Raw genomic sequence first — 20543 nt, forward strand, 5'->3', positions numbered from 1 at the left:
TATATGCTCTGCACATCTCTTTGGTTTAGTTTGAGTGTCTGAAATAAAGCACCAAATAAAAATAATCACTTTGAGTAATGTGTTAGAATAAATGTACATGGGCAAGTGTATGCTGCTGGATTCAGCTTAAGGAAAGGCTAAAGAAGCCATCTCTTTTCAGCTGGAGATCCCTGTCTGCAAAACTGAGCTCTGGATAAATAGACTTTCTCATGGTGAGGGTGACCATATACTGGCAGATTGTCCAGGAAGGTTGTGGAGTCTCCATCTTCGGAGATACTGGATCTGTCTGGATGTGGTCCTTGAGAGCCAACTCCAGGCTGCCTCACATGAGGGGTGTGGATAAGGTATCTTACAGAAGTCCCTTCTAACCTCAACCATTCTGTGCATGGGTTGTGTTAATCTCCATAGTGTATTTCAGCGTGAAATCAAGCAATTCCATTCGCTTCACCTTTGCAGTGAAATCAAAATACAAGGCTCCATGTTGTGGGACCTTCAGGACTGACACTTTCCTTCTTGTGCAAAAGTGCTTGTTTCTCTTCAGTTGCCAATGATCCTGTACCCTGACCCTGCTCAGTGGCTGCATAATTGGATCATTTAGAATGACTTGGCTTAAAGAAAATAAGAACTTTTGGTCTTTTTGTTTGCTACAAAACTGAATAAGGCTATAGTTGATGGAAGGACAGAGGAGCAATTAGGTAATGCAAGAAAGCAAAAATGGCCCTGTTGCTGAAAATTTTGTATCATAGAAGTAGTACCTGGAAGCATCCAGACAACCTTTTGGTCTTTCTCAGGTCAAGCCTTACTAAATTTGCTACAGAGGAGCACAGCTCCTCTGGCAGGAATTGCTTCCTGAGAGAACATCTAACTACAGATATTAAAATAGCGTCATCTTAGAAGCAGTATAATGTGTGTTTGTCTGGTATTTTGTTGTTTTGGTTTTTTTTTTTTTTGTTGTTTTTTTTTTGTGATCAGAGATAATTTTTCTAATTGTGCAGCATAGGAATAGGTTGGGAGACCAGCTTACTCCTCACTAAGGCAGCTGCCTTAGGAAGGGGATTTTGTTTTATGTTGGATAGAGCAAAACAAGAAGTCAAGGATCAGGCTTTTGGAAAGTTAGTAAGAGTAAGAATAATGCAATGTCTAATATCAGACTTCATTATTTGGAGATACTTACTGTGACATGGGATTTCTGATTTAGTGAAGCAATACAGAGTATGCTGAAATCACAATGCAAAATCCATTATACTTGGCAAAATATAGCAGTGGCAATATGCAGTTTTATCTGAATACCAATATGATTCCCTTCACTGATTTCTATAATCCCAGCATCACAGCATCTTCTGTCAGTGGAATGGGACATGTGAGTTGAAGCTAGCTCAGGCCCATTGCTGTCTTTTAAATTTTTTTGTTAGTTGTTTAGTTTTTATACTCTGTATCGGGTTAAGCGACCTGTTATTGTTCACTTGGCTTGTGAGGCAGCCCTTTAGTGAACTGACTGGAGGAATATTTATTCCATCAGTTGATCCATTAAGCTTTTGATAGAACTCCTAACATCTAAAACAAACATCTGGTCCCTTTCTTCTTGAGATAAATACATGTCTTGCTTTGCAGAAGCTGTGGTCAGTCACAGAAGTGCAAGTTACAGATCAGAGTCCAGTCGTTTGTATGACTTAAGAAACATGCCACCTATAAAGGATCCCTTTTCAGAGAGCAAAAGTCCAACTGCTGAGCTTCTAGGGTTTCTAATCTAGTTCAGTCAGCCCTGGCTTTTCTAAGTAACTTATTTTTCCTTTTGCAAGGGAAAAAATCTAGGCGGTTTTTCATCATATAAAATTATGTGTGGCAAGGAACCTGCCAAGAGCAGCCAGTTAGCAGCGTTTCTATCACATGTAGATATAGGCAGCTGAAATATGAAAGTCACGTAATGAATGTGCCTTGAAAAGGGCTGTTCACTGAAAAATCACTGCCTGTGTTTTCATTTACAAAAGTGTCTCTTGGTCAAGCATCCATTTAGGATCCTTTATGTGGGGGGAGTTTGGCTAAACTGGTTTTTTTGTTGCATGAGTCTTGCATGAGTAATGTTGCTTTGAACTATTCATTCCTTACATCTATTTGTTGCTCAGGATACCTTACTTGGAGAATTTAGTGTCCTGACAAGGAATGTCTGCCTAGAAATTCTGCTTGCATTGCCTTGATAGCTGGGAAAGAATAGCTTGAGCACTCAAAAGCTGACTTAACACTGCATGGATTTTAGCATGGAGAATGCTGTCTGTGCTTCCTTGGTTAAAAGTACCTGCTTGTTTGAAGTTACAGCTAAACCAGGGTCTGGATAATTGCAGACAGAGCATTTGTGGGGTTTGAGGTACTGGAGGCCAAGAGTGCAAATATTTCTGGGGTGTTTCTGTGTATCTAGAGAAAAAGATTTCCAGGTGGGTAACTTGTTCTGTATCTTCAGCATGCCTGATCTACTATGTCATCCATCAAGAAGTCAGGAAGTAATGATAAAGCCTGCATGTCACCTGTCTATTGTCTTTAACTGTGACATTCTAATTAATTCTAATTCTAATGCTCACATCTGACCTAATTTTTCCTGTGCTGTCTGTTTCAGTGCTTGATGGCCACAGCAGGGCACTAAACAGTATTAGAAAAAAACCCCAGCATTAAGACCTATAACTCCCACACCACTGGCTGGAAGAGTGGTTGTCACTGCCTTCCTGGTGCAGCATGGCATTTGGACCTGGTGTACTCTGCCTGTTCCTGTGGACAATAACAGGTAGGAGCACTTCTCCTGTGTTTGAATCATCCAGACAGAACAAATGAATTTAATACTCCTGGAGTGTGTGTACAGCTGTGAAATAAATATGAATAAGGCAAAAGTTGGGAAATCCTGTGATTCCTCAGTGCAAAAAGCTTTGGTAAGTTACAGCTTCGTAAGTTGCAATGGAGGAGGGCAGTTGTGAGTAGATGTTTGAAGCCAATTTCAGCAGGCTGTTTTGGGGGAGATACATGGGGCAAGAGTGGGTGGTGGGAGAGTTCAAAGAGTTTTCTCACTTTTTTACTTGCAGGAGAGCAATTGAAGAATAATGTGTTGCTTGCATTGTGAGCTACATTTTTGTTCTGAATTATCATAAGGTGGTTTATATATGAGTAGCATGAGTGCACTGGTTCACATCTCTCACCTCATCATACTCCCTACAAACATATCTATCCTTTCAAAAACAGGAAAGTCCTGTACATTTCTGCTTCAGCCACAGGAATAGGTAATTTATTTCCATAACCAGAAAGATGAAGAATGATAGTTGATACTGCTTCTGTCAGAGAGAGACTTAATCTAGTGCAGGTAGTTTTGATATGATAACTGAAGAAAAATATATTAAGAAGTGGGGTTTATTTGCTTATAAAAATATTGTTTGAATTCTGTCTCTGCTGGTACTGGTAGTATCCATATTAGCAGAAATGGAGAAAATAATGCACTGCTGTCTGGCTCTTACTTCTTGTAGTATAAACAGAATGAGCTGTTTCATGAGAGAGAGACTTGATTAATTTGCTAAAGCTTAATTTGACTGCTGAATTTGGAAAAGTTGGATTAAAGGGGATAGATATTAGCCTACAGCTGAGGGGGGTAGTCATTACCTATGTCTGAACTTGTAGGTGGTGTTTGAGGTAATCATCAAGATCACCAAGAGGATCTCCTAGTGCCAAGCTTTTTGAAGAGAACATGGAGCTGAGTTTTTGGTTGCTGTAATGAAGAAGTGTGCTTTTTGTAAATAAAATCCTCTCCTATGAGATACTGAATACCTGCTGTAGGGTCTATACTAGCATCTTTAGGAAAAATAAACCCACAGCAACTTCAGCAGAAGACAGTATTGTGCAGTAAATGCTGAAATTTGCCTGTAGAGAATGTCACAGTTTCATGCTTGTGATAATACTGTTAATTGTTAGCAGATTAGAACATCTTCCACATGCATATAGGAAGTTATCTGTTTTAAATTGCAAATTTGCTATGCTCTCTTGGCTTATCTGAGAACAAGACCATTGCTCTCAAAATGCTGGCTGTACTTCAAGCCTCTACCTGTATCTCAACTACCAGTTCATAGTGTTCAGAGGATAATATAACCTAATAGCTCATATTATTTTAGTAAAAATGTTAGTATTTATTTCCATCTCAGTAGTTTGCAGTATTTTTAATACAATTGATATTAATTTAAACTGGGAGATTCCTTCTAATTTCCAGGATGTGTTTGCTACAATGTATCAGTAAATGCTTACCTCTTCTAAGTCAAAAGGGCTTCTTTTCAGTGCTGGCTTTAAGGTGAATTGACTGGTGCTCAGGAATTTGCTAGTTGTTCATTCTGCAGGTTTTTTCTGCCCATGAGCTTGTGCTTTTAAAGGTTACCTTTTCTTTAAAAGACCTCAGGTTATCTCAACACTTGTTTTAATTTGAAATAAGGAGAAGACTGACTTAATATAGGAAAGAAAGGCTTGATACTCCATCACTGAGAGAAGAGAGAAACAGCCTCACTGATTAATAATGTTGGAAGGATATTGAAAAATACGCTCTGGTTCATTAAAAGAAATTGAGGTGGGCTGCTCTGTCCTGTTTAGGTGATGTTTGTTTAGTTTTATTTTGTGCATGATAGTTTTTGACTAATAGTGTTTTACTGCTTTTAATGAATGTGTAGGTTTACCTTTGCTGGCTGCTAGGCACACAGCAAGTCACTCTATCACTTCCCTTTCTCAGAAAGATAGGAGAGAAAAATAAGATTAAAAACTCCATGGACTGAGATTGAGATTGAGACAGGTCATGTCTCGTTCATGTACCAGTTACAGTCAAGAGCTGACAAAACTTGACTTAGTGAAATTTATTTAATTTATTGTCAATTAAGCAGAGCAGGATAATGAGAAGTAAGAACTACTATAAAAACACCTTGCCCTCACTTCTCCCATCTTTCTTTATTCAACTTTACTCCCAATTATTCTTTCTTGAGCCAATGGGTCTTTCCCATAGGCTCACACTCTTCAAGAACTACACCATCTTTTCACATGAAGGTCCTTCAGGAACAAGCTGTTCCAGTGTGGATCCCCTGTAGGGTCACAGGTCCTGCTGGAAAATGTGTTTCTGTGTGGAGTCCTCTTCATAGGCTTGGGGTTCAGGCCAGGAGCCTGCTCCAGCCAGGAGTTCAAGCAAGGGTTCACAGCTTCCTTCAGGGCTTACCCACCTGGTTCAAGGTGGGGTCCTGCATGGGCTTTAGGGGTGGGTATCTGCTGCAATGTGGATCTCCATGGGCCACAGCAGGACAATGAAGCAGTGAATCACCATGGTTTTTACCACAGCTGCAGGAGAATCCCTGCACTGGCACTGGAGCACCTCCTACCCCTTCTTCAGTGACCTTGCTGTGTACAGGATGGCTTTTCTCACATTTTCTTACTCCTCTCTTCTGCCTGCTGCACTTGTGCCAGACTTTTTGCCTCTTTATAAAGCTTTATCACAGAGGAGCTGTGTTGAGCCACCATCCATTTGGCTCAACCTTAGCCAGTTGTGAGTCAGTCTTGTAACAGGTTCTGTCCTGACATGGGGCATTTTCTGGTGTCCTCTCACAAAGACATTCTGGCAGTCCATTTTCCCCCACCCCTACTACCAAGATGTGCCACATAAACCTAATTGATACAGATATCCATCACTGACTAACGTCCATGCCTCTCAGGAGGCTTGAGCTGAGTGTAGCAATGGGTACCCTGCCTCTGTCACTCAACATCTCATGCATTTTGGGTGATTGATTTCCAAAATCTCTGGATGCAGTTCCTAATTTATCCATATACATAATTCCTTAGTGTGCTTATAATCTTGTTTCAGTTTTTTGAATCCATTCATTGATGAAAGCAGCATATATTGAAATACATTTCAATTATTCTGGCCATTAATTAATGTTTTTTTGCTAATGTATCAATTTCTTTTTTCTCTATGAGAAAGAAGAGACATTGTTTTCCAGCACAGAAAAGTGAGTTTACTTTGCAACTGGGAGTCCAGTATCTTGGAAGCAATTAAGTCTAGCTCTCATCTTGAGCAGGCATATTTCATTTGGCATATGATGCAGACCTTGCAAATAGTGCTGTTAAAATGCATTTCTGCAAATATTATGAATAGCATTCTCGTGGCTGACTCTTGGTTTTGTCATATTGTGTGTGTGTGTTGTGTGCTTTGTTTTGAGATTAGCCACTCCAACAAAAATATAGACAGCAATTACCAGGTAATTGCAGTCATAGGTCTTGTGTTGTCTGGTCTCCTGTTTTCAGATCCACATAGCCCAGATGTAGATTATATGACCTCCCATATTCCTTGATAGCCTTCACCAATGTCCTGTTCTTTACTCTAGCAGAAGGTGTTTCTAAATATATTACAAGCCCTCAATTTTCAACATGTTTCAGTACTACTGGTCTTGGATTTTGAAAAATATTAATACCCTTTTCTTCCTACATGTCTAACATGTAAAGCCCAGGCCAGGAGTGTCAAGGAACACTTTATGATGTGGGTGTGCCTTTGAAATGACAGTGGAACCACTGCCCTGGGGTCGTGGTGCATTCTTTGTTACTTTTACTACCATGCCTAGATGTTCTAGTGTCCTGGTTCACACAGGTCTTTCCAGAGATACAGGATGGTGTGGTGCTTGATTATGATCTCTGAGATCTTAGTGAGTTATGCCATATGCCAGGTTAGTTCACATTGTCCATGCCTCCATTGGAAGTGGTCTGGTATTTCCTTGTGGAGAGATGCAATAGTTGCAGCTGTGCATCTACCCTTTTTTTTATTATTATTTTTTTTCCTTCTTTTTAAATAGCACCTAGTTGGTTTATCAGTGACAAACAGGGACAATAACAATTGATGGAATGAAAACAATACTTGGAAAGGATGATCAGACCCACTGAACTAATTATGATGCCTTGACAGATTCTGGACAAAAGAAGTGTGAAGACTGCTGTAAAGACCATAAAGGCTTTGCAGATCATTATTTGCAGATGTTTACTGTTGATAGCCTTTGTTGTTGCATATGTATTTGTGTTTAAAGACCTGAGAGACAGCCTCAGGGCAGCCTGAAGTAAAAGAATGAAAATGCTTTCATGGTGTGCAGAGATGTTAGCTGCTGCGAGGAACCAATGAAGTGACAGTTCAGATGTTGAAATGTTCAGATGTCAGTTCTACTACTTTTCTGGTTTCAAGGACAGTACCCTCTGTAGGGCATTACCAAAGCTGATTGAGTATAAGCCTTTTTCATCATTTATGATATGAAGTGCACTTTGCAGGGGTTTATAGCTCTGCTGTGGAAATTATCTCTAGCTTGATAACTGGAATTTTAATTTCTCCTCTTAGATGATTGTAACTAAAATGAAAAACTTACTTTAATTTTGCTTCAAGAAATTTATCAAAATTGTTTCAGTGTGTTGTAATGGTAGTAGGAAAAAACAAAACTTATTTTTTACTGATGCAATGTCTTTCATCTCAAAATTCACCAAGTGAGGTAAAAGTTACTTGAATAGATTTAAAAAAAGATCACTAAGCCTAAAACCAGAATAGAACTAGTTTGCTGTTAAAAGACAGTAGATGGAGCATATGGCAAGAAAAAAGGGACAATCCTACTCTTCCTGTAGCAAGCTGATATAGGATCCTCCATGCTCAGGTAGTTGAGAGGCTTTTAGGCTGTGAGAATAATGTGCTATGTGGGCTCACAATGTTGTGCTGCCAGCAAAAAGGTAATGGGATTCTGGTCAAATGTGACATTTCTTGGTGCAACGTTTGAATCTGAGCTTTTCTCTATTACTGTACATTTCCTCTTGCCACTTCCTTCTGCTTCTTCTTGCAGTGTTTGCTGCTAGGGAAAGCAAACAGAGTGGATAGTTCTGCTGGGGTGATGAGCTGTGATGACCTAAGTGTTAGTACACGGTCAATTTTCTACTGACTGACTAAAGAAAAGAATACTTGCTGGCAAATCTTTCAAGTGCTTATGGCTGTGTGAGCACGGGGGAGAGAGACTCTTAGGTTTCCATGTCCACTTGCGGAATGGTCTCCAGCCAACTGCAACAGGGGGACAATTATATATCAGACACAGAGCTGTGTTCCTGATGGGCTCCTGGCATCAATGGACTCATGCTCCAAGATGTGAAGGAGCAGAAGTGTGAAGCTCAAAGAAACGTGTGGATGTTCCCTCATTAAAGGAGTGAATCTCTTTAAAATGAAACTGTATTCCACACTGTGACTCTGTTAGGATTTTGGTAAGGGATACAGGTTGGGGTTTTTTTAATGGTAACCATCTTGCCTGACTAGGTCTCTGGATATGTCAGTGTTGTCCTGCTGTAGATGTAACAGATTGCACCTAAGAGGAAGGGAAACACTTTGCTTGCAGAAGTTTTAGGCTTTTGACTCATGTTCCAGAGTGTTTTGGGGGGTTTTAATAAAGGGAATCAGTCTTCCTATCGGTAACTTGAATGAGTTCTACTGAAATAGAATTGCATGATGCTGTGTTTTGCCATTAGTGGTTGGAGTAGAACAGAGTTTTAATACCTGAGATCAGTTTACTAAAATAAAATAGTTGTGCTATGATCTCACACAGTGGGTAGTACTGTGGCAGATACAAATGTTACTAAGTGACCTTTCATATTGCACACCTTCAGTAAATTTTCTGTAAATAAGACACCTTGCTATCTCTGAGTCCACTGCAGACTGGAGATGAGATGTAAGAGAATATAATATTAGAGATCAGATCAAGTTCACTCTAAGTACATCATACATATTTTTCATGTGAAGTGGACACACCCAGTATGAGGCCAAAAGAGCTTGATAAATTCATCCTTTCTTGCACACCTACTGCTACAATTCAACTCAGGTGTAATGCTAGATAAAGCAAGATGAAACTTCCATTACTTTGAGATTTTTTTCTGCTCCTTGTTGGGATGAAACCTTCTCACATTTGCAAAAGCAGGTAGCCAAGATTTGTGGCTAGGTTGCGTACTTGGGGAGATCTAGGTTCAAAGTCATGTATCATCTTAGAAATATGCTGGACAAGTTTCTCTCTGTGGTTGAAAAAGCACCATGACTCTTGAGGGATGTTGACTCTGCAGTGTGATAACTGATGTGTCAAACTGAAAGTGGTGCAGTGAGATTTGAAGTTGATTGAGGACTTGAAGTCTGGCCTCAGGATAGAGCTGTGGAATGTCCCAGTTGTGTAGGCCTGTCTCTTAAGCAAGAACTATTGGTCATTCTGTTCTGAGCAAATAAATAGTGAAACCTTCAGTTTGTTTTTTTCTTTTTTTTAACATACTCTTCACGTTCTGTTTCAGGAATACGTTAAAGAGGGGGAGGGTGATGAAAACAGCCATCAAAGGAGCTTTTTGGCCCACATTAATAGTGCTGTTCCTAAAGTAGTCATTGTAATGATTCGTTACTGACCTGATATTACACATTTGCACAGAGTCATGTTTCTGTTTTCCCTTTTTAAAGGCCTGTTACTCATCTCTCTACTGATTTATGGGATTAACTAAATGCATTTGAGCTGCAAAAAGACAGAATGGTTGAACGGTATGCCTGACTCCTGTACTTCATTTTAACCCAGAGTTTTTCTGGCTCCCCTGTTCTAAGTTGTGCAGACAACTTAAACGAAAGACTTATGATGGCAAATCTGAGTCTCTGCCACCGTCTTATGTTCTTGGAGGTAAAAGGGAATGTAGAGAAAATGTTTATATGCAGTGTAACAGAAAAAAATTGCAGAAATCTTGAGCGTCTTCTGGGTACAGATAAGGATACTTCATGTTTGGGCTGTATAAGAACAGGATAGGTTGTTTTAAGTGCACGTTTCCCTGGGTAGATTTTTTTCACTGAGAGTGTAAAGTGGAACAGTTGACAGCATCCTAGTTCTGTGTGAAGGAGCAGCTGCAGTCAGAAAAATGGTTCTTGAAGTTCTTATCCTTTTTGTCAGCTTCCTAATCAGCTATATTTTTGCATATCATCAATCTTCTTTAAAATTTGTTTCATTTCATGTTCTTCCTTACCCCACACAGCCAGCTCTGCAAAACCATCATATACCATCTTGCCCTCTCTGTCCCTCAGTATATCGTGCAATTTTTTTTTTGTTTTTTTGCATTGAACGAACCTACTTTGCAAGCTTTACATTCTTCCCAGGCAGTTTGACTCTGCACATATATTTTGATAGCTATGTTCAGACCATGTATTGTGAAGGAGTGTGCTGCAGTTCCACCCAGATGAGGTGGTGGGAACTGTAATGTGGCGCTGGAGAATCTCTGCATCTCATATTCTGACTTAACCCCTATTGCCAGCCTATTCCTACTCCTTGATTGCATTTTTCCTATTGTGAATAATGAGGTAGAAAGCAAGCAAAATCAGCTTTGTCTTCCATTCCTGTATTAGCTCCACAGTGGGGGCACGTTTGTTTCATTCATTGAGATAGCAATTCCAGTTGAAAACCAAAGAGAATAATTTTCTAGCTTTACTCAACTTTATTGAAACATAATCAGATTTTAGGGAGAAGAATTATGAAGAGCAGTTATAAGCAGGGAAAAAACACCTAGAAAAGATGTTAAAAACTGACTGGAATATGTAATATGTTGAATCATGCTTTTTTGACCATTTCACTCTCAGTCTGTAATGTGCTATGAAAATAATTCCGATGTCATGTTAAAAAATTTCAGCGTTACTGGAAATGAAGAAAAGAGCTCCATACTGGAGCAAGCTCTTGGGTTTTCACATGAACTTGTGGGTAAAGCAACAGAAGTTTGAGAAATTGATCCAGGTTTTATATTAAGATCAGTGAGTACATTGGGGTGAGGAACTCTTCCTGACATTCAGATGAGATGGCAAATCTTTCTCCTATTTAGAGTTTTGCTCCCTTCTCTCTCAAGTGAAAAAATGAGGTTACAGCCTCTTATTTGAGTTTTGTTTCTAAACATGTTTCTAAAGATCCCAGTAGGAACATGCTGCAGAAGTAATGAAGGTACCACATGGTTTTGGGTTGGGTTTTTTTGCTTGGTTTGGTTTTTTTGGTGTTGTATTTTTTTTTTATTCTCTGCTCTTTTCTTTTTTTTAAGTATTGGCAATTTGTTTTCATCTCTATGTATTTGAATTGTAGCACAGGAGTAAAAGTTACTTCTACAAAATATGTCAAGGTCCTACACTGAAAAATCCTCTAAAGTACAATTTTTACTGCAAAGGGACATGCTTAAAAAGGTAGTGATGATGTTAGTGAAAGGAAATGAGCTCTTCTAAACAGGATACCACGTGTCTCTATCTTGAAAGCTATTTATGGTTACAATAAACTCTGTTATCACTTGGATGTAGTGCTGTGCCTTACGTTGGTGGTGTTGTTACAGGTTCCAGTTGTGAGCAGTGCAGAGAAGGAGCCACATACTCAGGTGCAGTAATATCTCCCAACTTAGAAACCACTAAAATCATGCGAGTTCCTCACGCTTTGTCCGTGTCCGACTGCATTGCGGCGTGCTGTGACCTCTCCGGTTGTGACTTGTCCTGGATGTTTGAACGACGCTGTTACATCGTCAACTGCCAACACAAGGACAATTGTGAGCCTAAAAAAATTGAAACTGTCAAGTCCTACCTTACCTTTGTGCTGAGGCCTTCTCAGAGGCCAGCCTCACTGCTAGGGCTTGGCCAAGTGATCCCAAGCATGGTCCACTCTGTGGGACTCCAGAATGAGCCATCAGAGGAAGTGAGTAGCCTGAAGAAGCTGTCTCTGCTTGGCAAAGATCCCAGCCTTGAGGAGATACCTGAATATATTGATGATTATAAAGAGTTGGAGCAGGACCCCTTTCAGGTGGGCATCAAACATGAGCAGAAGGATAATATGGATTATGCTGACTGGGGCCTGATAGTGGCAGGTGAAAATGGCTTCAACGCTTCCACGGGTGATGATGGAGATAACCAGGAAGATTTTGCTGAAAAGAAAGGGGTGGCTGGGAAGGTGGAAAGCCTTCTGAATAAAAACAGCTCTGAACTGACTTCCGTCAATGAACACCCCACAGAGAGGTCGTCCCCTCTGGAGATTACACCACTCCCTGGGAAGACATTTGAAAGGGAAGCAGCAGTTCCACTCCTTTTACAACCTGAGGGTGCTTTGCAAAAAGAGGTATGTTTGCCCCTAAGGAAGCAGGCTATGGTGAGGCTACTTGGCAATTATTTTAGTTTTCAAATCTTTTAAAATCTTAGGTTATTGCTTTATAATATTACAACTCTCAAATGACTTATAGTTGTGTTACTGTGTAGAAGAGGCTGAAGGGAAGAGGATTGTCTTAAGAGACAGATGAATCACTAAAGGATTTTTTTTTTTCATCAGATGATAAGGAGTAATGCTCCCTTTAGGGCACTCTGAGGTTTCCTTGGAAGTGTACAAATTAGGGAACCTGGATCTGGTGTTATAGTGTTACAGCGTTCTTCACTTCTGACCCCTGGTGACTCACTGGAAGAAGTTAGCAGGGCAGTACTGGTAGACCCTGTGGTATCCAAAGGCCAGAATCAGGGAACATAAGCTCCTCCATCAATAAAATTAGGCCTTCTTCATGGTTTCATGCTACTAATGCACAGTGGTGTTACAGGTGTAAGTGCTGAGTTAATTTTTATAATGCTTTTAAAACATGAGAAGGGCATGGAACTTAAGGAGGCATGATAGCAGTTTTGGACCATGATGTGCAGCAGGATAAAGTGGATAAGGTGTTTCTGTTCTCAGAATCCTTGAGTCTGATAATTATAAAAATAAGTTAATTACCTAAAATCCAATATGTAAGTCAATATACGTGAGGTGCACCTGTTCTCTATTTTCATAAGGTGCACCTGTTCTCTGTTTATGCCAACTAGTTTGATCAGTTGACACTCGAAGGGCCTTGGTTTCTTAATAACAGGGATGGGTTCAGCTGGAAAGTTTAAACCAGCTGTAAATTCAGCATTCCCTGGGTTTGACTCCCCTTGCCAGAGGAAAGAGGAAATTGATCAGTTTTAGCTGAATTGCTCTAAATACTACAAGATTTTGTAACTAGCGAGTATCTCTTGTTGTAAAAATGGTAATTTATTATTATTACTGTAGGGAAGTAAAATGCAAGCAAATAAGAAAGTTGCATGAAATCTGTGACAACTGCAGTTCTGGGAGGGGATGACTGATGTGTGGAGAGCAGCAAGTCATAAGAAACAGATAAAGACTTCAGGTAACTGGAAGGAACCTCCTATTAACAGCCCTGGTCCTCTTGGTGGATTTAAGACACCCCAATACCTACTGGGAGGGCAAGAGAGCGGGGCAAAAGCTGTGCAGAAAGTTTCTGAAGGTTGTTGATAACTTCAAGAAGGTTATTGGTTTGAGTTGCTTCCAGGAATTGAGAAGGAGAGACTCTGCTGGACCTCACCCTTGCAGGAAACAAAGGATTGGTTAGGGATGCAGGCATGAGGTAGAAGCTCCTAAGAGGGGCAGGAATAAGTGAGGAAGCAGAGTCACAACCATGGGCTGCAGTCTTTGGTCTGTTGTGGGATCTGTTTGGAAGAATTGCAAGGGAGATGATTGCCCTGGAGTTAAGTGGGGGCCATGACAGCAGGCTGCTTTTTGAGGACCATCTCCTGTAGAGTCAAGGTAGCCTGTGCCTTTTATGACTGACTAAGTTGGTCTGGAGTGTATTGGCACAAGTGAGAAGAGATCAGAACTCATTTTCATGTGTATGGAAGAACACTTGAAAACAGAATGAATGCTGTGCCAAACTGCAAATTAGGTACTGCTTCTGCAAGCAGAGTTGATGATAGGAGACTTGTTTTTAAAAGTTCCTTCTATGCACACTTCCCCATGAGCATAATTTACATGGGGGTTTAGGTGAGAAGAGTAGATATTGGTTGTTTTTTTCTTAGTATGCAAAAAATATGTATATATGTATATATGAAGAGTATGAGAACAAAGTAGACTGTCACTGCTAATAAAATTTAGAGTGAAATTCTGTCATGCACTAGTGGTGCAGTTAGTCCTAGCACAGGGCAATAGCTGAGCTAAGATAAAGGACATCCAACCACTGCTATACTAAGCTCATCTCCCATGTTTCCTTCCATCTGCAAGGGGAGACTTGCAAGCATCTTTTAGTTGCTGCCTGTGTAGTGTGGCGGAAATTAAGCCACACCAAGAACCTGCAGTAGCTCTATGCTCCACTATATTTGTGTGCTTTAGGTATGCAGTAAGACTTGAAACTTGTTTCCATTGCATTTTGCTGTCTAATGGAAGAGCCATTAGCATGGTGCTAATCTTTAGCCAGTTGTCAGGATCCTTGCTGACTGAATTGCTTATGCCTTGTGCCTTACAGGAGTCATAAAACTTCAGGTTCACCTAAACTATGTGTCAGAGCTGAGCAAGTTTGTTCCCTGTCTCTAAGGGATCACGTGAATACTATTTTATGAAAGTTGAGATTTCACATCCTGCAGCAGTGATAAATATATTTGGCCAAGCCTACTTTGTAGATCTTTACTTTGATTTTCCCACCCCGGCCAAAATATAAAGATTTTGCTTTATCTTTTTACACTGACTGTAGATGGGAGTTTATTGTAATGTGAAATGGAGAGAAACCTACTTCTCACTGGGACACAGAGTTATTTTTGTGTGATCTTTATATTATGCTAGCACACCCACTGAAATTCCAATAAAAAGGCTGAAGAATGAGATGGCTGCTTTCCCTGCAGAAGGGATGAGATGCCGAACCTGGGTTAGTCTTTAGCCACAGCTGATAATGATGCTGAAGAACTGGTAAGACAAGTGTAGTTAGAAGGTGGTTGGGACATGCTCTGTGATCAGAGCTGTAGAAAGCATGTTAATGGGATAACATCAAAAGCTGTTCATGACTTGTATTGAGATACAGCTCTAAAGGCTCTCTATTCATGTAAAGATAGAATCTGGGGAAGCAGAAGACTTTCAGAAAGTGCCAAAGTCTAAGTGACCTTTGTTTCCTAGGTGAGAATTCCTTTGAATTTAGACATGTGTGGAGAAATGAAGATGGTGCGCAGTTTTAGCAAATAGTTTTCCCTTGAATGACCTTCCCTAGAATGAGCTTCAGTCCAGACCTATCTCCTGTCCCCTTCCTAGTCTCCACTCCCCTTCCTTTCAATGCAGATTATGTTCAGTTGCTTTGATGAGGAAACAGGTGGCACAGGAGGTTGGAGTCAGTGCATGGCAGTCTCCTTTCTGCCACTTGTCATTTCTTTCTCTCTTCTGCCACTGTTCCTTTCTTTTTGTTTCATCTGCACTGGTGTGGCTTCTCTGTGGGCCTCAATTCCCTGGGAGGTGGCATGGAGTTCCTGTTTCCAGGAGGGTGTCTCCAGCCCTGTGCACAATTATGTTTGCTTCCAGATGTTTCCTGTTGTGCATCCCCCCACATCCTCCTGTGTCCCCTGCCCACAGTGGCCATTGCCCTTGTTTGACTAGGTTTGAGAGGTTATGGTGCTGGTGCATCGTGCCATGATTCCATCCACTGCCAAGCTGACTGGGACCACCAGAGTGGCCCCTGCAGCCAGTCCTCTGCCACCTAAGCCCTGCCAGGTATGCCCAACACAATTTTTCATCTTGGCTTCAAGTTTTTCTGGTTTGGAAACTTTACTTGTGACCCTAGTGAAATAGAAACTGCCTGTGGTGTATAGTGGTGATAGGATTTCCTTCCTATGTGTCTCTTTCTCCAGCAAGCAGATATTTTCATCAAATCTCATATGGATTGTTTAGCACATATTTGTGTTTCCTTCTGAAAAAAGGTTGGTTTTTGAAAACCAGATTTTGTTATGAAGGAAATCTTAAATTTTTACCCTGGATTAAAAATGCCGAGAGGTCTCCAAATAATTTTTCCATTGATATATAATCCAAACAACCTCTCAAACTGTGGTGGTTTTGTATAGGTTATGAAAATATGAAGGTCTTAAAATCATGCTTGCTACTAAGTTTAATGAATTGCCCACTTTGCCCACATTATGCAATATTGTGTTTTCCTATCATCCTCTCAGTTCTGCCACAGAAGCTCTATATCTCCGTTCCTGGATCCATGCTGATGCACTCCCTTCTGCAGCTTCCAGACAAAGCTGTTTTGACAAGCCAGACAGAGCAAGGTGGCAAAAATGCAATTCCCTGATTCCCTCCCTTCACAGTAGTCAGCAGGATGCAGTGTCAGGTGCTGTGTTCTTTGAGCAAGGACCTGCACAGAGATTTTAAACTGAGAAACCAACCAAACACAGACCTCTGGAGTCTGTGCCCTTGGAGTATCCTTGTCATAAATGTAGTCAGATGCAGGGAGTTTCTGTATGTGATTTGGGAGAGAGAATATGGGGTTTGTCACTTAAATGAGTCACCTGACTGTTGGGTTTACATCAGAGTTCAGAGGGATCTTATGGACTGTCAGTCTCTGGCAGCTCAATAACATGAGTATGTTCAGAAACCTGTACAGAGTATGTGCTGTCCACCTGCCCAGATGAGAAATCTGCAGTGCTGCCCATCCTTCAAGTGAGATATCAGCAAAATTTTTTCTCTTTAAAATTTCTAGTTAAAATTTATTTAAAATTTCCTGTTAATTTCCAGCTGATCTGCTAAGTTAAGTAAAGTTTTTAAGGTCTTAGCCAGAGTCTAGCTGCTGCTATGTTGACGCTGCAATGTTCCAAACATTTACTCAGTAGATAAGGCCTGACTTAATTCTTGTGCTTATTGTATTTGCAGGGATAATGGTGCAGTCAAAATACATAAAGCTCTACCTAAGAAGCCTTAACATGGCTGACAGACTCTATGTGATGGTGAGCCTTTTAGTGTCTGATTTGCTTGCCTTCAGAATTCATATTTAAGACTTAGAATGCAGTTGAATAACATAGATATTCATCTCTTGTTTTGGCTTTGTTTCAGTTTTTATGCCTGCAGAAGCTCAACAGTTCTGTTTGGTTAAAAATACATTGACTTGATCCATAGGATGTATAAAATCTCTGGAAGATGTTTTGATACTTAGATTTACCTTTTTTTTTCTATTTTGAAGTAGGTTCTTCATGGTATTTTGTTGTTCTTATTTTCTGTTGGAATTCTCAAGAGATTTGCCCTCAAGTCAAACCCAGGGAACTGGAGGATGTGGGCCCTCACCATTGGTGTCTTTGTATCAAGCAATAGTGGCTGTAAAAAAGGGTAAAAGCAAACAACCCACGAAGACCCTACCAGCAGAACTGCCTATCAGACTCACTCCCAGAGGGAATTCTTTTCTTTCCTTTAACTTTCACTTCCCAAGCTGGAATTTAAGTTAATCTTACCCTCAATATCTGTTCCAGCAAATCTCTCAGTAACAGTTTCTGTCTGAGAGCTTAATTTCTGATATTGTCCCTGCCCCATTTGTCTGCTGTCTGCTAACATTTTTAGTTTGTCTTTTTGGCTGTGACACCTCTTCAGACGTGACAGTGCCACAGGGCACCTCTTTTGACTGCAGTGCCTTGCCTAGGCTTGCTGACTGAAGTGATGTTTGGTGCCACTGCAGAAGAGGCACCCTGGAAAGGTATATTTGAGGTGACTTTGTCTCCATCCGTCCTAAAAAGCCATGATGGCTGCTTTTCAGCTGCTAGATTGGCAAAGAATGAGGAGAGGCGAGGGAGAGGAGAGGAGCCAGAGGAAGCTCAGGAAAGTAGAGTTCCCTCAAATTCAGAAGGCAAAAAACCACTGTGGTTTGCTCAAGTATGGGAAGAAAATCTTTTATAAAGATGAAGGTTGGAGTGAGTATGTCAAGGAGACCTATCTGGAGGAAAGACCTTTTGTCAAGATACAAAACAGGATGGGCTTGAGGTTCTCCCTGTACATGATGCTGTCAAGGGTGGGATTCCTGAAGGCACTACTTTAGGAGAGCTGCAGTCCCTGGTCCTGCTCTCAGGGTCCAGCTGCTCAGAGAGTACTGTCTGCAAATGGAGCAGAGCTGGAGGTGTGACCTCAAAGGTGCTTGCCTTGTCTGTGTTATGGACTCACCCAAAAGGGCAGCTCTTGGTGTTGTCCTCAGCATCCTCAAGAGTGGGTAGCTGTAATCCCTGACACTGCACAGGGATTTGTGCTCTGTGTCCATTGTTGAAGGTTGAGATGGAGTTGCCCATGACTTCCATGCTCTGTTTTCTTGTAGGCTGGGAAGGAACAGTTTCTGGCATTGCTTTCACATTCCCAGCTGCACAAGGAGCTTTTTCTCTTGTCCAGAAGGCAGGGCTGCTCTTATTTCCTAGGGAGGCAAACTGCAAAGGGAAAGTAGAGCACCTGAAATGCAAAGAGTAGAGAATTGGGACTGTTCAGCCTTGAGCAGAAAGGGTTCAGGGGATTTTACAGATGTGTATAAATAACTCTTATGGATGTGATGAAGATGGATCCAGGCTCTTCTCAGTGCTGTTCTGTGTCAGGGTAAGATACAATGGACACAAAATGAAATACAGGGAATTTTATTTGAACACTAAACACCGTATTTTTTTCTGTGAGAATGCCCAAACATTGGAGGTTTTCCAGAGAGATGGATTCTCTGTCCTTGGAGATGCTCATAACCTGACTGAATTTGGTCCTGAGCAGTCTGCTGTACCTGACCCTGCTTTGGGAGCAGGGGCTGAACTGGGATACCTCCAGGGGTCCCTTGCCACCTCAACTGTTTTTGATGTTAGTGTACACTTTGCCAACCTTCATAATCCTATTCTTCAGTTAATAGACAGTGTACAAATAATAGTATTTTGCTGTACCTTCATATGCCAAATACAGTAGCCATAATTAGAAAAATGCTTTTCCCATATCATTAGATCAGAAATTAATCCTAAGAATATTAAGGAAAACCTGCTGGCTCATTGAGGGTAATGTGTCATTGTAAGGTAAGATTAACCCAGTGCTGAGTTATTTGTGCCACACTTGCCATGTCCTTTGAGGCAGTTCTGATTTACTAACAAGGTCAGGCAGTGCTGCTTGATGCCTGAAGTAGAGAACATGTCGGGTGTTTTATTCCTGTTGAGGAGATAAAAGGACACAAGCAACTTGGGTACTGAGCAGATGTAGTAAGAAGCAAACACTCTGTTATGTTTGTGTATGGCACAAAGACAATAATACCACATAGACTTTCTGATATTGTCTTTTAAAGGTTTATAACTGTATTTAGACCTGTTGTACTGAATTTTTTAATATTTTGGTAACTGGTAGCATTAGTTGTATTCCAGGTTACCACATGATTGTTCTACATCTGAAACTTGGAAAATTAGCAATTGTTCCTGGTTGGAAAAAAAAACAGTCCTTGTTCAATGGGTATTCTGTATGTGAATAAAATCTTCTAGTAACATAAATCACCAGGGTCATCCTACATGCTATTTAAAAAACAGCATACCTCTAAATCTAGAAATGTGGAAAATGTCTCACAACAACTCTTTCCCTATAATTCCTTTTTTCAGGCTGCTACACCTTCCTCTTCTTCAGATAAACCAGATTTCTCCCCAGGCATGTCAGAGAAAACCCAGATTCCCACAGTGGCCCCAGAGAATGCCACTGAAGGTGGGATCATGCTACTTCCCACTAATGCTGCACCATCCGAGCCCATGCAGCTGTTCACACCACCTGCTACTGCTGCTCAAGCAGGTAATGTTTCAACAGAGCTTGTGATCTGAGGGGTACCTGCAGGTTGGACAGAGGGTGGGCATGACATTTCTACTGTCAGGTTTCCAACCTGTTGTAAGTAAGAGCTCATTTTTTATCCAAATGTTACATAATCCCACTTTAAACCTGTAGACCTACAGTAATACTGCAAACTTTAGACCCTGTAGTCACTTAATTCTGAGGCAAAACTCTGACCAAGTCCACCATTGTGAGAAATGACAACTCAAGGAAATACAGCAAAGTAAAAAGCCAAGATTAAAGACCTGTTTCAAACGTTTTAGGTTTTGGTGTTTGTTTTTTTTTTTACTTTGTAAGCAATACCTGAAGCTTTCTGGGATTTCAGAATAGTCTCTTGAAGCCATATTGTTGTTTTTGGTGTGTCTCTTCAGGGCACTGCTCCCTCTCAGAAACTCTGCAGTAGAAGCCTATCCATAGTTGCCAGACACCATGCAGCAACATAGATGGGACATGAGGAAGCTCAGCCCTTAACAGTGGAGAACACGGCCTCCAAATCCTGGGAAAACAAAATTTTGCTTTCATTTCAAAACTGTGGGGAAGCTTATCACACTTAAAGCTGCAGAACAGTTGGTTTTATTTTGAAAAGGACTTCTAACTACCATGTCCTCTGTAGTTGTGTTAAATTCTGTGTGTATGTTCATGTATCTCCTTTCTCCTGCTGAGTTTCCTGCCTCCCTGTGCACACTGACAAAGGGTTAGAAGGACCACAAGAAGCAGAGAAGCACAGATGTGTGTTTTTCTGCACTCCTAATGTACTGAGGGACATGGAGAGCTAAGCCCTTTGCTTCCTGGTAGAGGAAGTCTGGTTTAGAACATTCTTGACACCCTCTACCAAAATGCAACCTGCCAGCCAGGATAGCAGTAGCAGGTAAGAGGAAGAGATAAGCTACAAGA

General features: G+C 40.8%; 1 protein-coding gene across 2 annotated transcripts in view; it reads left to right on the forward strand.

The window, feature by feature from the left end:
• The first annotated feature begins 2605 nt into the window (after nucleotides 1–2605).
• Nucleotides 2606–20543, forward strand: part of KIAA0319 (KIAA0319 ortholog) — a 44466-nt gene continuing 26528 nt past the window's right edge. For both annotated transcript variants that reach the window (XM_058803773.1, XM_058803765.1), the window contains exons 1-3: nucleotides 2606–2773; nucleotides 11374–12143; nucleotides 19430–19613. In XM_058803773.1, coding sequence (XP_058659756.1) covers nucleotides 2725–2773; nucleotides 11374–12143; nucleotides 19430–19613 — 1003 coding nt within the window. In that variant the 5' untranslated portion in view covers nucleotides 2606–2724. The remainder of the gene's footprint in view (nucleotides 2774–11373; nucleotides 12144–19429; nucleotides 19614–20543) is intronic.

This window comes from Ammospiza caudacuta, chromosome 1 (genome assembly GCF_027887145.1).
Source record: "Ammospiza caudacuta isolate bAmmCau1 chromosome 1, bAmmCau1.pri, whole genome shotgun sequence".
In the NCBI taxonomy this organism is placed as follows: domain Eukaryota; kingdom Metazoa; phylum Chordata; class Aves; order Passeriformes; family Passerellidae; genus Ammospiza; species Ammospiza caudacuta.